Genomic DNA, 26,685 nt, shown 5'->3' with positions numbered 1-26,685 from the left:
ATAAAATGAACATAAATAAAAATAAAATATAAAAATACCCTCTTCCTTGAGTCTCACTATCACTATGTAATCTTTTTCTTTTACAAAGGACAGTCTGTTTCAATATTTTTAAAAAGAGGTAGGTGGTAGGCAAGGTAATTATTAGTTACTCTGTGTAGGATGACTTCACGGTGTACCTTTTGTTCAGTCTTCTGTTTGTCCCTCGTGTCCTCGGTAACTGTCTGAGGTAAGGTGGCTTTGGTGATTTGGTGTCTGTTCGCACCAAGTCCTGCATGTCTCTCTAATGTCAGAGGAGGCTCCCCCTCTGGTTAGGGCTGTGTGTGCCTGCCGTACACGCTCTCTCTGCGGCGTCGCTCATGCCTGTCTGCACTCATCTTCTGTTATGGTCACAGTTTCCCTGCTGAGCATTTCTTCCCGGAGTCCTATGACTTGTAAGATCCGTCTCAGCAACTTCCTATTTTCTGGATTCCTGCTTTTTGCATGATTCTTCTATAAGCTGAAGACAGATTATCATGTGATCTTAGTCACTGAATCGCTCATTAAATCAAGAGTTTAAAATATCCAACACTTATATCAACTGTGCCCTACCTACCTCCTCCCCTTCTTTTCTCATTCCCGATGGTCCTTCTGATTTTTTTTGAGGTTCATAGTCTATTATCTGTAAATAGTAGTTGTTCAGTAAATGATTCACAGATTTAGTGGTTATGATGTAGTAATTGATGACATAATGTAGTAATTGATGAGTTAATAGTAATGAATAAATAGGCCGGTGCCACAGCTCACTAGGTTAATCCTCCGCCTGTGGCGCCGGCACCCCGGGTTCTAGTCCCGGTCGGGGTGCCAGATTCTGTCCTGGTTGCTCCTCTTCCAGTCCAACTCTCTGCTGTGGCCCAGGAAGGCAGTGGAGGCTGGCCCAAGTGCTTGGGCCCTGCACCTGCATGGGAGACCAGGAGGAAGCACCTGGCTCCTGGCTTCGGATCAGCGCAATGTGCTAGCTGTAGCAGCCATTTAGGGGGTGAACCAACGGAAGGAAGACCTTTCTCTTTGTCTCCCTCACTGTCTAACTCTGCCTGTCAAAATAAATAAATAAATAAAATAAGTCACTTCTATCTTATTTCAGAAAGGCATGCTAATTTTATGAGGGTGCAACAGGGTACAGATTGAGCAGAATTTAAGGGTTCCTTTCTAAGAGGTTCACTGCACGTGTCTGCAGGTGTGCTGTGGGAATTGTGACCTATCTGAAGGTAGGTAACAGCAAATACTGTTCTTTTTTTTTTTTTTTTTTGACAGGCAGAGTGGACAGTGAGAGAGAGAGACAGAGAGAAAGGTCTTCCTTTGCCGTTGGTTCACCCTCCAATGGCCGCCGCAGTCGGCGTGGTCGGCACGCTGCTGATCCGAAGGCAGGAGCCAGGTACTTATCCTGGTCTCCCATGGGGTGCAGGGCCCAAGGACTTGGGCCATCCTCCACTGCACTCCCTGGCCACAGCAGAGAGCTGGCCTGGAAGAGGGGCAACCGGGACAGAATCTGGCGCCTCAACCGGGACTAGAACCCGGTGTGCCGGCGCCGCAAGGTGGAGGATTAGCCTGTTGAGCCACGGCGCTGGCCAGCAAATACTGTTCTTTAAGATCATTTATCTTACTACAAAATGTTAGCATAGGGAGCCTGTGTATATGTGTGTGTTTCCTTTTCTTTCTTTGTCTTTTTTTTTTTTTTAAGATTTATTTATTTCTTTGAAAGTCAGAGTTACACAGAGAGAGAAGGAAAGGCAAAGAAAGAGAGAGGGCTTCCATCCACTGTTTACTCCCCAAATGACCACAGTGGCCAGAGCTGTGCTGATCTGAAGCCAGGAGCTTCCGCTGGGTCTTCCCACATGGGTACAGGGGCCCAAAGACTTGGGCCTTCTTCTGCTTTCCCAGGCCATAGCAGAGAGCTGGATTGGAAGTGAAGCAGCTGAGACTGGAACCCTTGCCCATTTGGGATGCCGGCACTGCAGGTGGTAACTTTACCCACTGTGCCACAGTGCCAATTCCTCCTTTTCTTTTTAAAATAGGGCATAAGGACTAGAAGAGAAAGGGAAGGCTAGGCAATGGCTGGAGTCCATTTGGGTCTCCCATCTGGGTGGCCAGACCCAAATACACGGAGCCATCTCCCACTGCTTTCCCAGGCTCGTTATCAGGGAGCTGGGCTGGAAGTGGAGCAGCTGGGACACAATGGGTGCTCACACGGGATGCTGTGGTGGTTTAACCTGCTGGAGTCCTGAATACTTTGAGAACCTTTCCCAATGCAGACTTTGTGACCATGCTGAATGGCTTTGTTTTAAGAATTTATTTATTTTCATTTCTTTAAAAAAGATCTATACATTTATTGGAAAGGCAGAGTTACAGAGAAAGAGGGAGGGACATAGATTATAAAAAACACAATCAAAATTGTTGGTAGAACCACCATCATTACGTATGTAATGTAACTTAGTACAAAGTTAAGTCACCTTTACTTTCCCAACCACCTGCAGTAGCCAGACACACCCCATGACCTTCTGGCATGTATTTTCTAAGTCTTCCCCTCTAATCCAGGGAGCCCACGTGTGCCTTCACAAGTTAGGTGTAATAAGTAAAGCTTACGTCCTCATTCTTGCCAGTGGCAGCTGAGAGGAGCATTCAGCTTACCTGCACGAGCGTCTTCGCATGGCTTCTGCTGTCTACCGTGCCCGCCTCTATGCATCTGTGGCTGCTTCTTTGTAATCAGAATTTAGATCGTATGAGCTTTTTTTTTTTTTTTTCAGAAGTGCTATAAAATTAAGTTTTGCAAGCATTCTGTTATTTTTAGTTGGGAAGATGATAATCAGATGTTTAGAGAATATAATATTGAAAGAAATGTTCATTTGGTGCAGAATTGCCAGTGTACAATCTTAAATGTCCTAGTGTTGTGTAGCAGGTAGAGCTGCCTCCTGTGATGCCAGCGTCCCATATGGGTGCCAGTTTGTGTCCCACCTTGTTCTACTTCCAATCCAGGTCTCTGCTAATGACCTGGGAAAAGCAGTGGAAGATGGCCCAAGTGTTTGGGCCCCTGGTACCTACCTGGGAGACCCAGATGATGCACCTGGCTCCTGGCTCTGGCCTGACCTAGCCCTGCTTGTGGCCATCTGGGGAGTGAACCGGTGGATGGAAGATCTCTCTCTGTCTTTCCCTCTTTCTCTCTATAACTCTGACAAATAAACAAGTAAATAGTCAAAGATTCCTAATCTGGTGGGAAAATTCAGATAAGATATATGCCCATTTAATGTTTTTGTTCTTATTAGAAAGAGAGACAGAGATGCAAAGAGATCTCCAATTTGCTGGTTCACTCTCCAAATGCATATTATACTAGGGACAGGGCCAGGTGGAAGCTGAGAGCTGGGAATTCAATCTGAGTCTCCTGTGTGGGTGGCAGGAGCTCAAATCCTTGAGCTAACACCTGCTGCTGCCCATGGTGCGCACAAGCACGTAGCTGGAATCAAGAGCCAGAGCCAGGTATTGAACCCAGGCACCCCAATGGGATGCGGGCATTCTAACCAGTGATTTAACCTCTCAGCCAAATGTCCCCCCACCAGATTATATACTTTAAAAATGTTTTTACTCATTTATTTTATTTGAATGAAAGAACAGAGATCTTCCATCTGCTGGTTTATTCCTCAAAAGCATGTAATAGTTTGGACGGGACAAGGCAAATCTAGGAGCCTACAGCTCAACCTGGTCTCCCATGTGGGTGGCAGGAACTCATGTGATTGAGCCGTCACTTCCTGCCTCCCATGGTGCACATTCCCAGGAAACTGGAATCAAGAGTGAAGCTAGGATTGAAACCAGGCACTCCTACATGGGTTTTGGGTGTTGCAAGCAGTGTCTTCACTGCTACATCAGACATCTAATCTGTGGCCCCATTTAGAGCACAAAAATATTAATATGTTCTTCTGGTACAGCACGGTCAAAAAAAGGTATTATACTTTGGAGTTTTCCAAAGGAGGTGTTACACTATTTGGGGCAAAACCAGCAAGTTGAAAATAAAATTATGGCCGTAGAAATTTATGTGTTATAAAGTCAAGGCCATGTATGCCAGTTGGGCTTTTCACGCATTAACTCCTCTGACCTCTGTAGAGACGCATGGCAGGTTTGTTCCCAGTGACTCACTGCCCATCTTCAAAGTTTCAGTAAAATGGTAATGTATAGAAATCCAGCCTCAGGGCCTTCTTGAACTCGGAGATGTTCCCGTCCTAACTGTCCCCCACCCTTCTAGTTCCTGCAGGTGGAAGGAGGGAGCCGCAGCACTCTGGGATAGAAAACTAACATCTTCTTTGTCTTGCAGGTTGTCCTTCTACTCGGGCCACTCTTCCTTCTCCATGTACTGCATGCTGTTCGTGGCAGTAAGTACTTCCGCCTGTTGATTGGGCTGCGGGGGATGTATGGATCCGCCTCCGTGTTCTGCGGGTGGCGGAAGCCCTTCGGCGGCCGGTCAGCTCGTCTCGGGCTAAGAGTTAGTGGACTTGGCCCCTGCTTTGGGACATTGTCGGGCACACACACACAAAGCTGTGTGATCACAGCAGGTCCCTGGCGTGCAGGACCCGGGCAAGATGGCTGCTGTGGCTGGGTGCCCTCGCCGCGCCCCGTGGGTGCATGTGGCGCCTGGAAGCCCGGCTGCCTTCCTCCTAGCGCTGCCGTGCCGGGCTGCGGAGTGAAGGCAGCTGTGCCGCATTGGAGCTGGTTTTGTTGCCGGTTCACTTCCAAACATTCGCAGACTGCGTTGTGTGAGACCGGGCAGGTTTTCACTCCTGGAGAGCAGCCGCTGCCTCAGGGGCTTGTCATGCCTGTACCTTCCGGCTCCAGTTCCGCTGCTGGGCTGTGGCTAGCCTGGCCTGTGGCGTAGCCTGGCCTGTGGCGTCTGCCTTTCCCCAAGGTGGTTGTGAGGAGTTAGGGAAGATTCCTGCGCAGGCTGTGTGCCGCAGACTGGGGACAAGTCTGGAGTTGTTTGAGGGGCTCTGCTAGGGGACTGGGCTGTGGGGTACTTGCAAGGGATCTTTAAAGGCCAAGTTTGGTCAGTTTTCAAAACAATGTTTACTGTATTCGCATGTAAAATACTGATTATGAAATTCTCATCCTCTGTCTGCACATAATTGGCATTTGGGGGGAACAGAGAGAGAGGAAGATCTCTACCCTAATAGGTCAGCTGTAATGTTTGTGTCTTAATTTTCTTTATGAGAGGATTTTTATAGAGCTGTGTTCTGTGTAAATTGGTGGTTTCTCATTTTCCTTTGATCACTTTAAGCATTATGTGAATATTTAATGCTTAGTTTATCAGTGATGGGATTTAATTTTGTTTCAGAGAAAATGTAATAATTTCACAAGAATCTTGGTTTTATTTGAAAAACTAAATTCTGAAAGTTAAAAGAATGTAGACATTGTAGATGTATTCTATAAAATTCAAATCCACAACTACAGACCATTACAGCAGATCTAACTTTTTGGCATCACCAACATTTTTGGAAATTGCAAAGCTTTCATCTTAGGTTAACAGGGTACAGATTGAGCAGGATTTCAGAGTTCCTGTCTAAGAGGTACACCGCACGTGTCTGCAGGTGTGCTGTGGGGATGGGACCTATCTGAAGGTAGTTAACAGCAAGGCCTGTTCTTTAACATCCTCTGGTCATTTCTCTTACTACAAACAGCTAGCACAGGGAGACTCTGTGTGTGTGTGTTTGTATTTCCTTTGCCTTTTAAATTAGGACATAAGGACCAGGGGAGAAAGGGAAGGTTGGGCAATGGCTGGAGTCCATCTGGGTCTCCCTTATGGGTGGCAGGGGCTCAAATACTCAGAGCCATCTTCTGCTGCTTTCCCGGGCATATTAACATTAACAGGGAGCTGGGTCGGAAGTGGAGCCTCCGGGACACGACCGGTGCTCCCGGGGTGCTGGTGCTGCTCAACCTGCTGCCCCAAAATGCTGACCCCTGCAGTCCCGAATACTCCAGAACCTTTCCCGAAGCAGACTTTGTGACTGCGCTGAGTGGTTTTTCCTTTTTTAAAAGAATTTATTTTCATTTTTAAAAGATTTATTTATTTATTTGAAAGGCAGAGTTACGGAGAAAGAGGGAGAGAGAGAGAGTGGGTGAGAGCGCTTCCAGATGGCCTCAATGACCAGGTCTGGGCCAGGCTGACGCCAGGAACCGGGAACTCCCATCTGGGTCTCCACGTGGCTGGCAGGGGCCCAGCAGTTGCTCATCTGATGTTTCTCCAGGTGCATTAGCAGAGAGCGGGATTGGAAGTGGAACAGCTGGGACACAGACTGGTGCTTACATGAGATACCTGCATTGCAGGTGGCAACGGAACCCACTGTGCCACAACACCGTCCCCTTTTCATTTTTATTGAACAGGCAGAGAGAGAGAGAGAGAGACAGATTGACCAACAGACTGACAGATGGAGAGAGATCTTCTGTCTGCTGGTTCGTTCCCCAAATGCATACAACAGCCAGGGCTGGACCAGGCTGACTTTGAGTCTGGAACTCATCTGGGTTCCCCATATGGGTGGCAGGGACCCATGTACGTGAGCCATCCATCACCTGCTGCCTCTCGGGGTACAATTACCAGGAAGCTGGCTTGAAAGCAAAGTAGCCAGGACTGGAAGCGGGCACTCTTACACGGGACGTGGTGTCGCCCAAGTGTGACAACCACTGCAGCAAACACCCACCCGAAATGGCTTTTGAGTGCGTAGACACGCCTAGCTGGTCCTGAAGCCAGGCTCTGTGCGAGGCCGAGGAGTCGGAGTTTGGCTTGCTGTTGATGGTGATGACTTGCATTTCCTGCTACTTCCTTTGACTCTAGTTCCCATGAAGTGAGAGATGAAGGGTGGTTGCTGTGTTTTACGGATGAGGGGGTCGTCGTGGGAGGGTGCTGGTGAGGTCTGTGAGCGCTCCAGGGGTCTCTTGACCATCAGGTTCCTTTGCTCTATTGTTCAGTGGCTTAATCCGAATCCTCGTCCAGCTACTTTGAAGGTCAGTTTTTGCAGATTTCTGGAAGTAAAATAGTGACTGACATATAACCGACCCACTGTTTTTAATTTCCAAAGAAAATTCTCAGCTGCATTTCAGATCTCAGCATTTTCTCCTCTCCCCTCCCTTGTCCCTTCTCAGAAACATCTGTATACTCGGTCGAGTAGAGACTTGCAGTGAGGGCTCTTGTGTGAAATCGGAAGCTGGTGTAAAGCAGAGGTCCTGTGCAGACGGCCTCAGGCAGAAGGGCGTATGGGGGACGTACGCATGGGGAAGTTACCTCGACTGTAATTTGGTTGTTGGGTCAGTTTGAGCCATTTAAAGTTATAATGAAAAAGACAAGTTCAGGTGCACAGGTTTGTCCTAGATCAAGGCCTTTCTGGCGAAGGGAGCAGGCCAGGGCTGCCGCTGGCTGCGTTTCACCAACTCTAGGCAGTGGAGTGATTGACACGATGCGGATGTAGGCCCCAGCTTTGATTCCAGCCTTGGATACACAGCTGTCTCCTTGCTTTCCAGCTGTCATGTTTATATCCAATATTTAACCTCCCTCTCTCCCCACCCCAGATTCCTTAGGCAGTGACTCATCTTGTTTCCCTGGGCATCTCCACATCAGGGGTCCGTCCCAGATTTGGGTGGAGATGGATTAACAGAGTCATTTCAGTCCTCTGAGGATAGGCACTGATGGACACAACCTCCCGGTCAGCAGTTTCTAACACCCAGAAATTCACTGCTAGCTGAAAAGGTCTCTTCAGGAGAAGACCTTGACCGTCGTGGTTGTCTGGCAGGCAGCCCAGCCGGCACCCGCACAGTGCCAGGAGTCTTCCTCCGTGAAAACCACCCAGCTGGGCCGGAGCTCGGGGCAGGGCAGCTTAGTGCATGGCCAGTTTGTGGGCTTAGTGCCTCCCCTGAATGTGGCTGAATACCAAAGATTCCACATGCCTGGGACTGTTCAGAAGAGGCATGGCGTGCAGCCCCGTTAGGAGAAATGTCCCGAGAGTTTCCCTGGGTTTGTCCATATGGAGTCTGAGACCCCTGATTGCTTTTCTCTCCGCCTTATCTGTGCTTCAGCCACACACTCTGCCCTGCCCGAAGTGTCTTCATATGGGCCTTGCCACCTTCTGTGTCCAGACGGTGCTGCCGGCAACCTCCACCTGACTCAGACGGTCACGGCATCTGCTTTTCTCAAGATTCGTACTGTCCCTCACTTGGCTTTGGCCGTTTACCTCCTAGTGTTCCTATTTCGTGAAGATGTTTCCTGAGCCGTGGGTTCATGCTGAGCGTGGCCAAATGATGAGCAGCTCATAGACCACATGGATCCTGCCTAATTTTAAAGTAGGATGAAGATCTAAGTTTAGGAACTCCGTAAATCCTAAAGATAGTGAAATTGAAGCCCAGGGAGACAAAACTGAGGCCTGTCCCCAGTGTTCTCCTGGCCAGATCTGTCATCACACGGAGGTGACACTGTCAGTGTGGTTGCCAGGCTCGCTCTTAGAAGCCTGCTTCAGAATAAGCAAAACAAGGGCTGTTGCTCTGTGTTGAGCCTCATTCTAGGGATTGGCAAAAATTTTCAGTGAAAATTCCCATAATAAGTATTTAGGCTTTGAACGCCACATAGTCGTCTGAAAAAAATAAGACTTGAAAATATGAAAGCCATTCTTAGCTTGCAAGCTGACCTCCTGACTTAAGTTTAAAATGGAAATGAACAATTTCTTATTTTAAGAATGGAGTATTTAGGGACTGTGAGACAATAACATTTGCAGTTAGGAAGTGTCCAAGGCCAGCAAAGGAGAGGCAAAATAAAAATAAGCCAGCTTCAAAAATATCTTGATCTATATGAGAGATGTTACCTGCCGTGGGGAGGGCTGCTAAACCAACCACCAGAGGTGGGGTGGCTGATAAACAATAGAAACCTGCTCAGCACACTTCTGGGGCCCCCGGTCAGGTTCTGGGGAAGGCGCACCTGCCAGTGGCAGACTGCGAACTTCTTACTGTGTCCTCACTTGGTGCAGGAGCGGGGAGCTCTCACATGGGCACTAATCCCCCCATGAAGACAGTCTGCATGAGCTAATTGTCCCAAAGTCCCTACCTCCCTAATACTATCATTTTGGAGGTTAGGATTACAACATAGAAATTTTGGGGGACATGTGTAGTCTATAGCCTGCAGTGATGGTGACACAGAAACCCTGAGTGGTGTCCCAGTTGTTGAGTTGCTTGATTCTTGGCACTCTTGGGGGAAATTCTCAGCAGTCTCCGCACAAGTGGAGTGTAGGATTGTGCATGCACTGGGATCAGGCGTTTGCTGCCTGCAGGGGGAGGCGGGTCTCCTGTCCGCCTCCGCCCTGGATGTCAATGTCTGCTTGGTCTGAGCAAATCCACTGCTGCCTCTGTTCCCCTAAGGAATGGGAAATTGCCTGAGGAATGAATGGGAAATTGCTTGCATGAAGCTCTTGGACTGTCCCAGCCAAGCTTTTGTTTTGCTCAGGTCTCCGTGCTGTGAGTGGGAATTTGAGGGCCCTGCTTTGAGCACCAAGACTTTCTGGGGTTTTCCTCACCAGAAGCCCTGCCTGGGAGAGTGGCTCAGGCAGCTTTTACTCCTTTTGCTCTTTTGAAGCCAAACTCACACTGAGAACCTTCGTTTTCCAAGGGCCAGTAGTGCCTGGTCCGGCAAGGGCATTTCTGTTGGTAGATTTGTACTGCTTGGATGAGTCTCTGCTTTCGAGAATCGGGCTATGTCCAGTGTTGCTGTGAGCTCCTAGAGTCACTGGGAAGGGACAACCGCAGTGGCTCCTGCTGCAGAGACACCAGGAGGAGCAGAGGAGACGGGCCTGGCTGTGGCTCTGAGGTTGGCTCCTCCGTGTCACATCCTGTCCCCAGAGCAGATGAAAATGGGCCAGGGGAGGGGTGTGAAGGTTAGGAAGACATGCGGAATCTTCACAGATCATGGACATTGTGTATTAAAAAGATGCACGGATTTCAGCTGGCACCAACACCAACTTCTCTTTTAATTCCATTTTCCCATGACCTTTGTGAAACGCCTACATCATGTGTGTTTTTCCTATCTCTTCTTTTGAAAACTGGGTCTCCTGGAAGCACATACATGAAGTTGCCCTGGGCTGGTTTTCTGGGGTGACGCTGGCAGCAGCCTCAGCGCCCCAAGATAAACGGGCCTAGGGAGGTATTCCCCGATGGTGTTCAGGCTGGTGAGGGGCTGGGGGAAGAAGCCAGTGGAGAGTGGTTGTCCTTTCTCAGCTGGTGGAGCAGCTGGGGGTTCGTGCCCAGCCCTGCCCCTGCCCAGGCTGACCTCGCCGTAACCCCTGTCCCCTTTCACACAGGCACCACCGTAGATGCCCTCAGTGCATTTCCCTGGACCAGCCCTGTTCCATCTGCCTCTTTGCCTCCCCTCCCAACATCCTTTTCTCTTTTTTTTTTTAAGATTTATTTTATTTATTTGAAAAAGTTACACGGAGAAGTAGAGCAGAGAACGAGAGGTCTTCATCTGCTGGTTCACTCCCCAAATGGCAACGGCCATAGCTGAGCTGATCTGAAGCCAGGAGCCAAGAGGTTCTTCTGGGTCTCTATGCGGGTGCAGGGGCCCAACGACTTGGGCCATCTTCTACTGCTCTCCCAGGCCATAGCAGAGAGCTGGATTGAAGTAGAGCAGCTGGGACTCGAACCGGCACCCATATGGAATGCCAGGGCATTAACTCCCTGTGCCACAGCACTCCCCCAACATTTCATGCCACAGCTGGAGCCATGCCTGCCTGCAGCAGCTGCCCCTTGGCAGCTCCCCAGTGAAGAGCTGCAGGGCCTGACCTCCGCCCTTACCTTCTGCCTTCGCGCTTCCTTTGCCTAAAAGGTCAGTGTTAGGGTTGGGAGGGATCCAGACACTAGGCTCTCATCAAGCAGCCCCCTTCAGGGAGGGAAACCATCAGCTCGGCCAAACTGCAGTGTTCAGAGACTCTTGGAAGGGGGCTGAGAGTGCGAGAGAAGATGAACCAATGGCACAGGGCCTTGCCCCTTGCTTTGTCTTCCCATCTTAAAAAATACAAAATCCGGGGCCAGCGCCATAGCTCACCTGGTTAATCCTCCGCCTGCAGTGCCGGCATCCCATATGGGTGCCGGGTTCTAGTCCCAGTTGCTCCTCTTCCAGTCCAGCTCTCTGCTGTGGCCCGGGAAGGCAGTGGAGGATGGCCCAAGTGCTTGGGCCCTGCACCCGCATGGGAGACCAGGAGGAAGCACCTGGCTCCTGGCTTCAGATCGGCGCAGTGCCAGCCATAGCGGCCATTTGGGGAATGAACCAACAGAAAGAAGACCTTTCTGTCTGTCTTTCTCTCTCTATAACTCTGTCAAATAAAAAAAATATAAAATCTATGTTTTCCATAATTGGAAAGAGAAAGCAGGTTTGCTCTGAGATATTATTAGGAATTCAGCACAACAATCAACCATCTCCCATTTTCTCCATCAGATTTAGTAAAATGTAAGAGATAGTAGGGGGCTGGTGCATTGGTGTAGCAGGTAAAGCCACCATCTGCAGTGCCAGTATCCCAAATGGGCGCTGGTTCAAACCTCAGCTGCTCCACTTCTAATCTAGCTCTCTGCTATGGCCTGGGAAAGCAGTAGAAGACGGCCCAAGTCCTTGGGCACCTGCACAGATGTAGAAGCCATATAAACAGACCATTTTTCTTCTTCATGCAAACCCAGCTTTCTGAAAAAGTCAGTCTTTACCATTTAAGTCACCTAACTCCAAATTTAAAAGCCAGGATTTTGGTTAAACACAGGGTGGGCTGATTAACTGGCTTATTTTTTGGGTGTAAGCATCAGACTCCCTTACACATTAAAAGCCAACGTAGTACACTATGAGGACACCCGTGGCTTACAACCAGCTGCACCCCGAGACCTGCAGCTGCTCTCCCTGCTTGTCTCATGGCCACTTGGGTTTTCAGCGCAGTGGCCACCCTGCTCCATCTTCCTTGCTCACTTAGCTGTGGCTTTTGCATTCTTATAACTTTAGTTGGCAAATAACCTACCAGGTACCCATCCGATGCCCTTTCTATAGAGAATGCCTCATTTTAGTACACGTTCCTGAGCAAGCACACAGCCCAGCAGATGGCTAGTGGAAGCCAAATGGTTAGTGCCCTCGCAGAATAGGCAGGTTAGCTCGTCCAAATAGGGCTGCCCCTGCAGTTGTGTCTGTGGGCAGGCAGTTCCTCCCAGCAGGGGATGTGAAAGTGCCAGACCCTGAGCCTGCTGGGTGCACAGGTCCAGAATTAGACATGGAGCTGGGGAAATTCTGATTCTTCAAAGATAACGGTTTAGCACGAATCGCACTTGTGGAGAGGGCAAGAGTGGAGTTTGCAAAGGCAGGGACCTCGAGAGCCTTTATGCTGGCTCTGTCCCTGCTTCTAGTTCTACTAGAACACTGCTGGATGCTTCAGTCACTGCTGTGTTCCCTCAGCCAAGGGAAAGGCTGAGGATAGACTTTTTTTTTAAAGGAATGTCAGCATTTGGGCATAGGACTACACTGAGGCCCCCCACTTGAGTCATCTTCACGGCTTTCCCAGGTACACTACCAAGAATCTGAATTGGAAGTGGAACAGCCAGGACTTGAACCAGCCCTCATAAAAAAATGGGCTTGTAGGAGGTGGCTTAACTCACCGTGCCACAACACAGGCCCAAGCGATGTTTTTACTGCCACCCCAGATGCCTATCCCGATTTCAAGTCATGCTGGCTTTGTCCAGCCACGGGGAGTGTGTAGTGATACAGCAGGAACCCGAGCGGTATACTTCCAAAGTGTCATGGGAAAATGGCTTTGGAGCTTATTTTGATGTAGGATACTGGGAATCCACATCGTTTTTTCAGAGCATGCATCTTCCGTCACTTTCCGCAGACCCCCAGCCTTGCCGGCCTTGCCGAGCACAGCACGTCTGGACACTTGTCAGCAGTCATTTTCCTTGATGACGCCCTCGGGGGAGGGAGCGTGGGCACCTCAGGATAAACATAGACTTTCATTTCCTCTCTCAAGAACCCCTCCAAGGGCAAGAATAGATTTAAAAAAGTTTAAATCCCCAAACGAAAGGAGGGGAGAGGAGGCTGACAGGCGAGAGGTCATGATTTTAGAAGGATTACGTGAGTGTGGGGAGGGTTGCTCTGCAGAACCTGAAACAGGCTCTGCAAGTGGAGCCTCGAGGTCACCGCGCTCAGCAGGAGACTGGTGGGTGGCCAGAGGCCCGGAAGGAAGGGGAGAAGTCCAAGTCCAGAGGTCTGGGCGTTACCAGCGGGGGAACGCAGGTGACCCATCATGCGAGAATTCTGGTGTTTTTTTGCCTTGAGCTCCTCTTTAATGGGAAGAAGAGGGGCTGTACGTGGTACCTGACCCGTGGGAACCCGTGCAGATCAACAGGAAGCACATTAGCCACGCTCCCCCAGAGCTGAGTCTTGTGGTGTAAGCAGACTACACTCGCGTCACAGTGGTGGTCAACAGAAGAGCCAGGGTGTAGCGCAGAGACGAGTGCAGCACCCCGTTTGGAACACCCTAGAGCCCCCCAGTGTAGACTCGTGAGCCCAGAGTGACAGTAGTGCAGCACTCTGACTCGGGAAGAGGTGTGAGAAAGCCAGCCACGTCCTGAGTTTTGGGTGGGAAGTACAAAGTAGGATGAGCTTGAATCCGCTGTCGAGTTACTGCCTTTTTTTTCCCCCCTTTCTCCTTAGCAGAGACAGGTACAGGTCTCCTCAAGATGTCCGTATTTAGGAAAAAATTGTGCATGGATTTAAAATCTTTTGCATCCTTATCTTTTAATTCCGTGTTCTACCAACTTTCTGAAGCTCCCTGGTATTTGCAGTTCCTAAGTTTGTGTGTGTGTGTATGTGTGCATATTTTATTTGAAAACCTCCCAAATGGCCACAACTGCCAGGGCTGGCCCAGGCCAAAGACAGGATCCAAAAAGACGTGGGTGGCAGGGATCTTGAAGCATCACCTGTTGCCTCCCAGAGCGTGCATTTTAGCAGGAAGCTGGAATTGGGAAAGGAGTCAAGGCTTCAATTCCAGCACTCTGATAAGGGGATGTGGGTGTTCCCAGTGTCTTTAATTCCTGTGCCAAGTGCCTGCCTCTAAGTATCCATGTTCATAGGCCTGACTAACCCTTAACTTTTTAAAAAAATATGTATTTATTTGGAAGGCAGTGTTACACAGAGGGAGGGAGGGAGAGATCTTCCATCCACTGGTTTACTCTCCAAATGGCCGTTCAACTGGAGTTTCTTCCAGGTCACCACGTGGGTGTAGGGGCCCAAGGACTTGGGCCATCTTCTGCTTTCCCAGGCCATAGCAGAGAGCTGGATAGGAAGAAGAGCAACTGAGACTCGAACCGGTGCCCATATGGGATACTGGCTCTGCAGGCAACGGCTTTACCTGCTACACCACAGCACCAGCCCCATCCTTTAACTTTCAAAAAGGCAGCTAAGGCCGGTGCCGCGGCTCACTAGGCTAATCCTCCACCTAGCAGCGCCGGCACACCGGGTTCTAGTCCCGGTCGGGGCGCCAGATTCTGTCCCAGTTGCTCCTCTTCCAGGCCAGCTCTCTGCTGTGGCCAGCAAGTGCAGTGGAGGATGGCCCAAGTCCTTGGGCCCTGCACCCCATGGGAGACCAGGAGAAGCACATGGCTCCTGCCTTTGGATCAGCACGGTGCGCCGGCCGCAGTGCGCCGGCCGTGGCGGCCATTGGAGGGTGAACCAACGGCAAAGGAAGACCTTTCTCTCTGTCTCTCTCTCTCACTGTCCACTCTGCCTGTCAAAAAAAGGGCAGCTAAATAACTGAAAAGGGACAGCTGAGCTTCAGTCAATGAAATGTTTTAAGATACATAGTTTCCAATTAAGGCAGAAATGTGAATCCGAGACAAAGCTCCTATTACCTTTTTTTCATGACTTGAACACCAACGAAGATAAGGGGGTGAGAGGCTCTGCAGAAAGCCAGTATCACTTAATCTAGCTAATGAGTCACTAAGTTAAACGTGAGTGGTATGGTTTAGAAGGAGATGTGTACACTAAGTGCTTGATAAAACTGGACAACCTCTGGGTCTTTGCCAGCTGCTGAAAACCGAACAACCAAAACAGTACCCAAAGAACCAGGAATGGACTTGCTTGTCTGTTTGAAATAGGTAATGTCAGTGGGCAAAGCCATAACTTGTTTCGAGGAGTTCATTTAAATGAATCAGATTTGTGAACAGACTTTTTTGATGGATGTAAATTATATTCTTACTAAATAGAAATTAGGGCTTTAAAAAAAGATCACTGGAAAGAATGTTTTTGGGGTGGGCACTGGGGCACAGAGGGTTGCACTGACACTTGGGATGCCTACACCCCATACTGCAGTGCCAGCTGGAGTCCCGGCTGGTCTGCTTGTGACCCAGCCCCCGGCTGACGCATCCTGGGATGCAGCAGATGATATGTTTAATACCTGGGCCAGTGCCATCCAAACAGACCTGGATGGAGTTCCAGCTGCTGGGTTTGGCCTGGTTCAGGCTTGGTTGTTATGGGCATCTGAGGGCGTGAACCAGTGGATGGAAGACTTTTCTTTCTGTATTTTGACCTTTCAAGTAGATGAAAAGTAAACATTTTTTAAAAAGTTCTTTCTACTTAAACTTAGATACAGATGCACCAAAAGGCTGATACAGGAAAGAGGCCCAAAGTCCTGTACCAAATATAATATTTTGATCTTTTAAAAAAAGATTTATCTTTTAAAAGGCAGAGAGAGAATGCTCTTCCATCTGTCTATTGGTTCACTCCCCAAATGCTCACAACAGCTAGGGCTAAGCCAGGTGCCCAGATCGCTCATGTGCATGGCAGGAACCTAAGTATTTGGGCTATCACATGCTGCCTCCCAGGGACATTAGCAGGAAGGTGGATGGGAAGCAGAGGTGGAGCTCAATCCTAGGCACTCAGAAGTGACATGTGAGCATCCCAAGTAGTGGCTTAACCTGCTGTGCCATCATGCCTGCCCGATAATAATTTTAAACAGCAATGTTTTATAGGTCATCGTGATACTTAACATACCAATTGGAAACTTTTATATTAAGCAAGTTGTTTTCTTTATTTGTATCTTTTCTACTAGCTTTATCTCCAAGCCAGGATGAGGGGAGACTGGGCAAGACTCTTACGCCCCACACTGCAATTTGGTCTTGTTGCTGTGTCCATTTATGTGGGCCTTTCTCGAGTTTCTGACTACAAACACCACTGGAGTGATGTGTTGACTGGACTCATTCAAGGAGCTCTGGTTGCAATATTAGTAGTAAGTATAAAGGGCAGCAGCCTCCTTCTTGATTATTGCGAAACATCTGGATGGTAAATAGTAAAAAATACCCTGGGAAACATGGCTCAATAATTTCTCATGGAGAAGAATCCAATATTAATAAAGTCACTTTAGGAGAGATAGCAAATAAAAATTAGATTACTTTTTTGTATTTTTATCCTAAGAGAATTTGTCTATAAGCAATATATTTTTGGGTCTGAATTGAAAAAAACTGAAGAGTTGAGCTTTTGCTGAAGACATAACAAAGCATCTCTATTTGGAATAATCTCCTTTAAAAAATTCCTATTAGCTACTGTTTTTTGTATGCCTAACCTGTACCCTCCAGTGTGTATCCTTTTATTTGTATTTGCTTACTGCAATTTTGTATATGGTTTTTAAACTGATGCAAATTGTACTGTTAAATATTTTACCCTATTCTAAGTATATCCTGTCCACACAGGCTGTATATGTATCAGATTTCTTCAAGAAGAGAAATTCTCCTTTTAAAGAAAGAAAAGAGGAGGATTCGCATACAACTCTGCACGAAACACCCACGGCAGGGAATCATTACCGGAACAGTCACCAGCCTTGAAGAGCGGCGGGGCCCAGAGGAAGCTGGCCTGCTTCTTAAAGGAAAAGGATGGCAACCAGAAGGCATGGGGATGCTTCTCTCTTCCCGGTGTCCAGGCCTTTAAGGGACTGCTGCTGCTGCTGCTATACCTCTTGGATGCCCACTTTATCTGTGTGTATATAGTTACATTTAACACAATGGTTATCTAATAGCTCTAAGTTCATTAAAAAATTTCAAGCCTTCCACTAAAACAATTCCCCACCTGTACATTTTTATTAAAAAAATGTAATGCTTATGTACAAATGTGTATGTAATATGCTTTCTTGGAATGACGCTTGATTTAAATATAACATGTATTAAAATGTTTGAGGACAACTGTCTTGAAATGGGAAAACAAATCAATACTTGTAAATTGGTGGTGACTGTGATCAGACAGGTGGTGAATAATTTAAAAGCCCACATTCCTTTAGGTGACTTTTTATAAGTAGAGGCTGGCAGCAAACACAATATCTCTCTTGATTTTGGTGATTCCTAAAAGAAAAGAAAAGAAGGTTTAAACCTTCAAGACCACAAAGCACAGAACTTCTCACGACTGGGCTTTAAAGAGCACACGCACTCCTGGCCACCGGTGAGAACAGCCTGGAGAACAGAAACCCTCCTGTCGGGAGAGACACCTTATGGGGCAGAGCACTTAGAAACCAGACAGTATTCTTCTGACTCTGCAGTAATCAGTGTGGTATGGGGAGGGCATGGAGTGTTTAAAATTATTCAAGAAGTCTTACTCTGGGTAGAACCAATCTGTCAAAAGATGGTAGCATGGATTTTCAGCCTTTTAAAAAGTGCATGGTAAATGGAACCAAAAGATAATGTGAATTTTCCATGAACTACTGACAGTCACTTTGTATTTCCTAAGATATAATATATTCTCTAAGGCTTAGAAAATAAAAAATTTTTAAATTTTCACATCGAGGAAAACTTAAACCCCGAGTGATTAATGGGCCTCTCAATCAACTAGGTAGAAACAGCAGCCAGTTTCTGCTGATCTCTTCTTAGGAACACTAAGTTGTCAGAAATCCCCAGCACTGGCCAGCTCAGAGCAACAATGTGGCTGCTCCTGTTTGATGCTTTAATTTTTAAGTTCTTTTCCTTGGCCAACATTCATGGCAAAATATTTTGAAGCATGCATCCCCACCCTGCCCATGACTACCACCGTCTTGGTCCAGACATCCTTTATTGATCTGATCTCCCTGCTTCTACTCTCGCCCTCAATGCAGTAGCAAGAGCAACCTGTAAAATGCAAGCTAGAGCACTCACTCCTGTGCTGCTGGGCTAATGCGTCCATTTCTCCTGCCAATCCGGTCTCTGCTCTGTGCTCACTCCGTTCCAGCCACACTGGCCTCCTGTCACTCACTCCAGTCTATCGAAAGCATATCCGGAGGCCATAAATGTAGCCAGTCTGGAGGCCACAGACCTATCTCGTCCATCCTCTTGTTCCCTACCGTTGTTTCCCACAGACTCATCACCAGCTGACATGAGGAGCACTTCAAAAGGGGAAAATGAAATTGAAAAATAAGTTCATTTTGGAGCAAAAAAGTTTGAAATCCATGGTTTTTTTTTTCATAAATTGAGATGTCTTATATGCATGGATTCCAAATTTTTTTGCACCAAAATTTTAAATTTTATTTCTATCAGCTTTATGAAGCATTCCACGTAACACCAAATTCCCTCCCACAAACACTGGTATTTTACAGAAACACTGTCTGATGGTGCTCCTTGGCAATCCAGTGAAAATGTCTTCTAGGTTACAGGCAAGGGCTCAGCTCTCACAAGATTTGCCAAAATTATTAGACAAAGCTCATGATTTGGATACCAACCTTCTGCAAACTTATTTTCCAGCTCAGTGTTTCCAATGGCTTTTGCTGCCTGACACATCTGTCGAAGCAGTTCTTCCAGGCGCCTCATACAACGAATTATGCTGCCTGGACAGAAAAGGAACAAATCATTTGTAAAATGGAAATAATCAGGAACAGATTTTTTTGTTAAGGGGTTAAGGAAGCAGGACAGGAGATGAGTAGTTTAAGGGACTGGGCAAGAATTCAATCAGCTAGCAAGCTCAGCTGGCCGCCTCTGCAGCACTGGGAAGCCCAGAGGTGAAAGGTTCAACTCCTGTCCTTTCACTATGGTGGAGAGAAGCATGGTGCATGAGTAATGTGTTGACACTTGCTATCGGAGAGGCAGGTAAGCGACATGTTCTGGGAGCAGAGGAGAGGGCAACCTTGGGGGAAGACTGGCGTAGACGACATATAACCTGGGTTGACAAGTACGGGAAGGTCTCTGTCAGGCAGCGACAAGGGCAGACACTGGGACAGTGCCTGCAGCTGTCCTGGGACCCTGAGTGCAGCCCACTGAGGCATCTGGACGTCAGCCCACTGCACTGTGGAGAGAACACAGCAGGAGAATACAGGAATAGGGCTGTCATTTAAAAGTTGCAATTGTTCATTCTTCTTAACCGAAGACTGACTGCTGCTTTCTTTACCCACTGTGTCTCCATGGAAGCACACAGGAGATCTGACTTCCCGTGAGTCTTGCCTCTCTCCGTGACAAGTGCTTGTTTCAAAGCTGAAGCGGAAAACATTTTTACTTCTGTATCACTTGTGCAAGGATGGGCTGTGATCTTCCTCTAAGTACTAACTGCTTAAGTTTAAAATGTAAACTGGTGGATGGAAGAACTGTCTCTCCCCCCTCTCTGTAACTCTGCCTTTCATATAAATAGATAAAACTTAAAAATGTGAGGAATGTCAGCAACACACTAGGAACACTGGGCCTAAAGATACAGACTGTAGGAACAATGAATTCACTTTAGGTCTTTATTGTCCTGCAACACTGGAATAATTAACATTTATCAAGTTCCTGTAATACACTCAAGTTTGAAGGTTTCTTTTACCACTTAATTTTATTACACTATATTCCAGTAGATTTAACTCAGAAGAATGGAAGTGAGCCTGACAAAGGCCAAAGAACAGCTGTTTTCCCAGCAGCAGGAAGAGCCCGTGTGCGTGCAGAGTGCCTTCTCTTGCAGATGCTCCAGGGATGCTGCCACAGGGTCCTGGGCTAATAGGACAGCAGGCTGGGTTTCTGCTCACGCACTAGGAGGACACAGAGACGCTATTTCAGGTAGCAGGACGTTTATAGGCTGAGACTGGTCACAGAGGACAGCAGCATTTAGGTTCCCTCAAGACACATGGGGCTAACAGTGCACTTCAAAGGTCCATGCCATCTGCTCCACCTGGCACGGTCACCTAGTCTAGCTGTAGCTGAGGCTGAGCCCCAGCACAGGGGTTATGGTAAAGAACAGTAGCAAGGACCCTTTGGTTGCAGTCCAGAGTCTGTTGCTAATTAGCTCTGCCAATGTAGGTCCATCCGTCATTCATGCTACCCTTTCTCATCTGTAAGATAATCATGTTCTACTCGGGATCTATTCTTTGGAAATAAAGGAATGGAGGTTGTAAAACAGCCCTTTAGCTCAAATATTCAAAGCCCCATGGCTTTGGTATCTTTCCTGTCCTCCCATCAAAGGTCCACACAGGGTCTGTCACTGTGGCATAGCAGGTTAAAGCAGCTGCCTGCAGTGCTGGCATCCCATATGGGCACCGGTTTGAGTCCTGGCTGCTCCAGTTTGATGCAGCTCCTTGCTCACGTGCCTGGGAAAGCAGCAGAAGGCAGCCCAAGTGCTTGGGCCCCTGTACCCAAATGGGAGACCCGGATGAAGCACAAAAGGCTATTTGGGGAGTGAACCAGTGGATGGAAGACGTTCCTCTCTCTCTGCTCTCTCCCTATCTCTACCTTTCAAATAAAATAAATTTTTTTAAAAACTCCACGCAGTTGCTGGAAAGCTCTCAATTACAGCCTCTTTCCAGTACATGACTATATAAAGTCACCTGCCTCCTAGAGGAGGAAAGCTCATTAGATGAGTTCAAAGTCAAAGTGGTAGCCAGGATAGAGACAAATTCCATAAACCTCTGTCATTAGACATTAGGGTTTACATGCACATTTAAAATAACTCTGAGGGCTTCCTTCCACTTTAGGAGGGTAGAGTAATACAAGCTCAGAAGGACATTTAGGCATCAAGGAAAGGTGGAATCAGGTTGGGTACGCTTGGTGGAAAATCGGCAGTGTCCAGTGTTTCCTGAGCACCCACAGCACGGCAGCTCTGCAGGCCGCGTGAGCCTTGTCTTGTTTGGTCCCCTCATTCTAGAGGACAAGTACCATCTCACACAGGGACAAGGAAAAGGCCAGAGAAGTTACACACATGACGACTGAGTCGGCCAGAGTTCACAATGTGACCCCAGACACTAACATTCTAGAACCCAAGCGCTTAACCATACTACATTACAGTACATCATACAGAAATACCTGGACTTTCTAAGTGCTCTATAAAAATTTTGTAAATTCTACCTCAAAACTAAATTCAGTTTATATACTTATGGTAATTAAAACGCTTTAGTAAAATCAACACTTCAGTAGAAACTTTCAATTGCCAGGTAATGTCAAAGAATCTACATTAATAGGTTTCCAGTAAGAAGCAGGATCACTAACCTAGTGAGCAGGTAAGATTACATCTAGGAATATTGCTCTTAACCACTGTTAGGTTGGAAAGAGAGGGAAAAGGATGCACACAGGTCTAGGTAAGGCAAGTCTCATGGGACGGCTTCCTGCTGAAGCAGGCGACATCAGCTATTAAGGTGGGTGGCAGTGGTAGGTGCTAGAGGACAGCAATGACAATCTGGAACCGTCTGAGAAGTGGCAGGGAAAGTGTGGGGAGAAGCCTTGCACCGAGGTGGACACGGAGCTGTGCCATCTGCATCCGTGAGGGGTCAGCTCAGCAAACAGTGCTAACAAGCTGGGACAAAGACTGAAGTCACGTGGACAGAACGGCCTAGGGCACGTAGCTGCCCAGTAATGGTCATCTCCTCCTCCCGGGAAGGTTGGAGACTTTGGCTCTTGGTGGCAACAAACCACAGAGCTTAACTTTCCCCAGCAGAATACTCCACAGAGCAAACGAAAGAGAAAGTGAACTATGAGACAATCCAGGCTGGTGGTGCATAAGACGGAAGAACAAGAATCCCAACTGCTTCCTAATTCTATCTCTGCGCGAGTATTGGGGAGGAATCTGAGGGGCTCGGTGGGAAGGTTTTCTCAGCAGGCCTCCAAGAGAACAAGGAAGTACCCACGTGATAGCCACCACGTTCCTGCCTTATTCCTAACGCAACTCACTCGGACCCCAACAAACTATTTTAAGGTTCAGAAAATGAACAGAGCACACACACAGTAACAAGGCTGTGGCTGCATTTATTAGCCGCCTCTGACGGAAAACTTGGCGATTTCACAGAAGACCCTGTTTCCGTTTAGGCGAGGACTGTGCCGCCAGCCACTCCTAACTTTCCTACCACCACCCTCCTGGTGAGAAATGAAGAGCTAGCTGGTGAGAGCTTGTCGAGCTCAAGTTCACATTCTAGGTCTAGGATTAGGAACCGTCTCCTGCCCCCATCTGCGACAGCGGCTACCTTAGGGCAACAGCTGCCCTGTCAACCTTGTCAAAGTTGCTGGCACTGCTTTTCTGATGTGAAGCTAAGACAATCACCTAAAATGACCAGGCAAGGGCCAGCGAAGGAGATGCTCAGTTAAGGCCTGAGAAAAAAGTAAAAGCCAGTCTTAATGGCACCTGAAGGACAGTTTCCTGGTGGCAGAGGATAAAAATCTACAAAACACTGTGAGGCTTTACCGTAGGAACAGGACTGAAATCAAACCACAAAGCACACACCCCCAACCACCCATGGAAGACGGTGAGAAGAGGGGAGCTGGAGGCAGCAGGAGGGCTCCAAGTGGCCACGCCCTCATACCACTGGCAAGTGCATGCCTGATAAATGGACAGCATTTACCTCTTCCCCCGGCCCAGGAGTTCAGCTGCCTCTCACCCTCCACTGGTACCCTTGAGGAGGTGGCAGCGGGGGAGCCTGTGCCCCTGGGTGCCGCTAACTGCTGGTACACCTTCCAAACCATGTCCCAGCACAGCAGGTGAGTCTCGGGGCAGTGACAGAGCTCGCAGAGTCCCTGTGTGACTCCTGGGGTACTAGGATGATCACGGGAGGCACCGCCGTGATTACCTTTAAAGGTAGGATGTTCAGCCTTCAATTACTAGCATACCACCCAAATTTCTGTTGTTACTCTTAAGTTGAGCAAGTAAAAGCCATTCTCACACTTTTAAATAAATGGGCCGATTCGTTAAAAAGCAATGCTATTCTAGCTACATGCCACTGCTAACAAAAGCTGATCATCCAGATTCATCACAGCAAATTCAACATTTCCAAAAACTGACCCCATTACCTTTCCTTCCCAATCTCCTGCACTACCTAACCTATGAAAAACTTCAGCTCACTCATGTAAAGTGGAATAATGTGTGCGAAGTTCTGAACAGGTGTCAGCAACACAGCAGGAGCAACAGACGCTGGCTACGCTCGTTTTACTCTCAACTGCTGGGAATGCTGGGTTCCAACTCTGCCTTGCTGTGCTAGAGGAAATCAGATGCAGAAACTTCTGAATATTTAGCTATGAAAACAGACAGTAACTATGTACATAATTAAGGGAATTAAATTAGGTAGTAGCTTAAATGTAAATATAGGGCACTTTGAAAAAGGAACCAAAGCAGATCTCACAGGTCATTTAAGACTGATAGGAAATCCTTTACAAAGTCGCTGCTATGTAACAGCACCAAGGAGCCAGGCCCTCTCTCTCACAGTTTTAACTGATTTCAAACACGTACCCCAAACCACAATCTTACTGTTTTAGTATTTCTACAATTTGCATGCTAACCAGAATCTGCAAAAGTTATCAAAGGCCAAACTATAGGAAATAAATAAGATAAACACACATTATGTCACATTTTCTAAAATATTTCGATTTCTGAAAATTTCATTCTGACACAATTTCAGATAACAAGAGAACATTTAAGAAAATGAGGCCGGGGCCAGTGCTGTGCCGTAAAAGGTTAAGCCACAGCCTGCAACACTGGCATCCCATATGGGTGTCAGTCTATGTCCCAGCTCCTCCACTTCCTATCCAGCTCTCTGCTAATGCACCTGAGAAAGCAGTAGAAGATGGCCCGAGTGTTTGGGCCCCTGCACCACATGAGAGATCCTGAAGAAGCTCCTGGCTTCAGCCTGGACCAGCTCCGGCCATTGTGGTCACTTGGAGAGGGAACCAGCAGGTGGAAGATCAATTCTCTCTCTCTCTCTTTCCTCCCCCATCTGTAACTCTGCCTTTTAAATAAATAAATAAAAATTTAAAAACAACGAGGCCAGCAGGTACAGGACTGACTGCACATGCAATGGCTCTGGCTGCTGCCCACAAAGTCTCATCAACAAGTCACTGTGCAGTGACAGGCTGCTCTCCACAGCCAGGCTGGGGACTGCTCCGCTAGGTGGTAGCTCCTCCGCTGTCTTTCCTACCTACTCCACTTCTTGACGGTCTGAGGGCTCTCCTTACTCCCAGCTTTTGAAATCATTTTGCCTCATTCATTAGGATCAGCTAGACTAGCGCGAGACAAAAGCTTCAAAAGTAGGCCCCATTCCCAGGATACAGGAAGCTGAAAGAAACTAGAAATAAATACACCAACCGAACGGTTTATTACAAATCTTTTTATCTGGTACTGCCAGAGGAATGAGGAAACTGAATTCTTTCAGGTCGCTGCCTTTTCTCTCCTTCAAATAGTGATAAAATACACACAGCATTTAAGTCACCTCTTTAATCACAATGAAGTGTACAATGGCTTTCTTATTCTCAGGTTCACATCAGCACTCTGGAAGAAGCTGCACTGAGATATAATTCATACTCCATAAAATTCACCTTTGTAAATAAGTGTTCTATTCAATGAATTTTATTATATTCATTGTGTTAGCTATAAAATTTTTAAAAATGTTACATTTCAAAAATGTCTGAAATAACAATTTTAAAAAGCAACTGCTTCCATGAAGCAGTCACATCCAATCCTCCTCATTCTTCAGGCTCATGGCAACCACTAATCTGCTTTCTGTTTCTATGGCTCTGCCTATTCTGGACATTTCCCAAGAACGGGATCACACAATATGTGGCCTTTGTGCCTGCATTCCTGTGTCTGTGTGCGTGTGTGCGTGTTTCATGACTGATGTACAGGGCTGGTGCAGAGGTATAGTGGGCTAAGCCTCAGCCTGCAGTGCTGGCATCCCGTATGGGTGCCAGTTCGAGTCCTGGCTGCTCCACTTCTGATCTAGCTCTCTGCTATGACCTGAGAAAACAGTAGATGGCAGCCCAAGTGCTTGGGCCCCTGCACCCACATGGGAGATCCTGGCTCCTGGCTTTAGATCGGCCCAGCTCTGGCTGTTGTGGCCATTTGGGGAGCGAGGCAGCATATGGAAGACCTTTCTCTCTGTCTCTCCCTCTCTCTGTATGTAACCCTGACTCTCAAATAAACAAATAAAGATTTATTTATTTATTTGAAAGGCAGAGTTACAGACGGTCTCCCACGTGGGTGGCAGGGGCCCAAACATTTGAGCCATCTTCCACTGCTTTTCCCAAGCCACCAGAAGGGAGCTGCATTGAAGTTGCACATTTGGGACAGGAACCGGTGCCCAAATGGGATGCCAGTGATGCAGGTGGTTGCTCTACCAACTGGCCCATTGCTGCATTCTTTCACTTAGCTTACTGTGATCAATGTTTGTTCATATTATAGCATGAATGAGTGCCTTTTATTCTTTTCACAGCTGATAACAATTCCACTGTATGGATATTCCTGATTTTTTACCTTCTTATGGACTGTTGAGACTACATGTTTTCATTTAAGGGCAACTCATACAAACATCAGGCTTACCTAGTTCATGAATAAAACACAGCATTCGAGTAAGGAGAGAAAGCAGCAATTTCCCTCACAGTATTTCTGACTTCAGCTTTCTGGCATTCCCTTCATTGATTTCCCTTAGTTCTTGCTCTGACTCTAAATTAATGTTGCTATGTAGTTTGGCCCAAGATTAGGATCACAAGTATACCCTGTGATTACTTCCTACTAAAGCTCAACTTAGGCTGAACACTTTCTTGAGGGCAGAAACTGTTGCTCACTGTACCCAGCTCAGTGTCTGATCCTTACTAGAACTTTGGTGGAACTATTCATCAAATGAGTAAGTATCAGACTTTACTTCTCAAGTCATTTAGCACTAAACTGTACTAAAATTTAAACAAAGAAACTATATAGATCAGAGAGCCAGTCTGAGTTCCTGTAACTGCTTTCAATTCAGTTCCCTGCTACTGTGCCTGGGAAGAAGCAAATGATGGCTACATGCCTGGGTCCTGGCCACTGATGTGAGACATGGATGGGGTTCCTGACTCCTGGTTTCTGCCTGGCCCAGCCCAGGCTGTTGCAGCCATTTGGGAAGTGAACCAGCATATCCAAGAGCTCTGTCTTTGTGTGCTGCTCTACCTTTTGGAAAAGTGTAGGACGGTTTTGAAAGGCATTAGAGAGAACCTACAGTGGGGTCAGAGTTTGGAAAGCATTTGCTTTAAAAACCCGTGGCAGTGGGAAAGCAGCAGATGACTCATATGCTTGGGAGACCTGGATTGAAGTTCCTGACTGTGGCTCTGGCCTGGCACAGCCCCAGCCATTAAGAACATTTGGGGAGTGAACCATCTGACAAAAGTTCTCTCTTGCTCTAGTTCTCTCTCTTTGTCTGTCACTCTGCCTTTCAAATAAATAAATAAATCTTTGGGGTGTTGGTGGGGAAATCTGTGGCAGACAGA

At 47.4% G+C, this 26,685-nt stretch overlaps 2 protein-coding genes across 9 annotated transcripts in view; one reads left to right on the top strand and one right to left on the bottom strand.

Annotated features, from left to right (window-relative positions):
• PLPP1 (phospholipid phosphatase 1) overlaps positions 1-17,229 on the top strand; it is an 89,954-nt gene extending 72,725 nt beyond the window's left edge. For all 8 annotated transcript variants that reach the window (XM_089312791.1, XM_002714037.6, XM_008262216.5 and 5 more), the window contains 3 exons: positions 4,337-4,394; positions 16,116-16,292; positions 16,753-17,229. In XM_089312791.1, the coding sequence (XP_089168917.1) occupies positions 4,337-4,394; positions 16,116-16,292; positions 16,753-16,884 (367 nt within the window). In that variant the 3' untranslated portion in view covers positions 16,885-17,229. The remainder of the gene's footprint in view (positions 1-4,336; positions 4,395-16,115; positions 16,293-16,752) is intronic.
• The window catches only part of MTREX (Mtr4 exosome RNA helicase), a 101,233-nt gene continuing 91,665 nt past the window's right edge, over positions 17,118-26,685 (bottom strand). Inside the window, exons 26-27 of the mRNA XM_002714036.6 lie at positions 18,738-18,842; positions 17,118-17,394 (exon numbers count right to left, since the gene is read on the bottom strand). Coding sequence (XP_002714082.1) covers positions 17,342-17,394; positions 18,738-18,842 — 158 coding nt within the window. The 3' untranslated portion in view covers positions 17,118-17,341. The remainder of the gene's footprint in view (positions 17,395-18,737; positions 18,843-26,685) is intronic.

This window comes from Oryctolagus cuniculus, chromosome 14 (genome assembly GCF_051225735.1).
Source record: "Oryctolagus cuniculus isolate XC-2025 breed Fujian yellow rabbit chromosome 14, ASM5122573v1, whole genome shotgun sequence".
Taxonomy (NCBI): Eukaryota; Metazoa; Chordata; class Mammalia; order Lagomorpha; family Leporidae; genus Oryctolagus; species Oryctolagus cuniculus.
The sequence above is the reverse complement of the archived record's forward strand: the minus strand, read 5'-3'. Positions and strand labels throughout refer to the sequence as shown.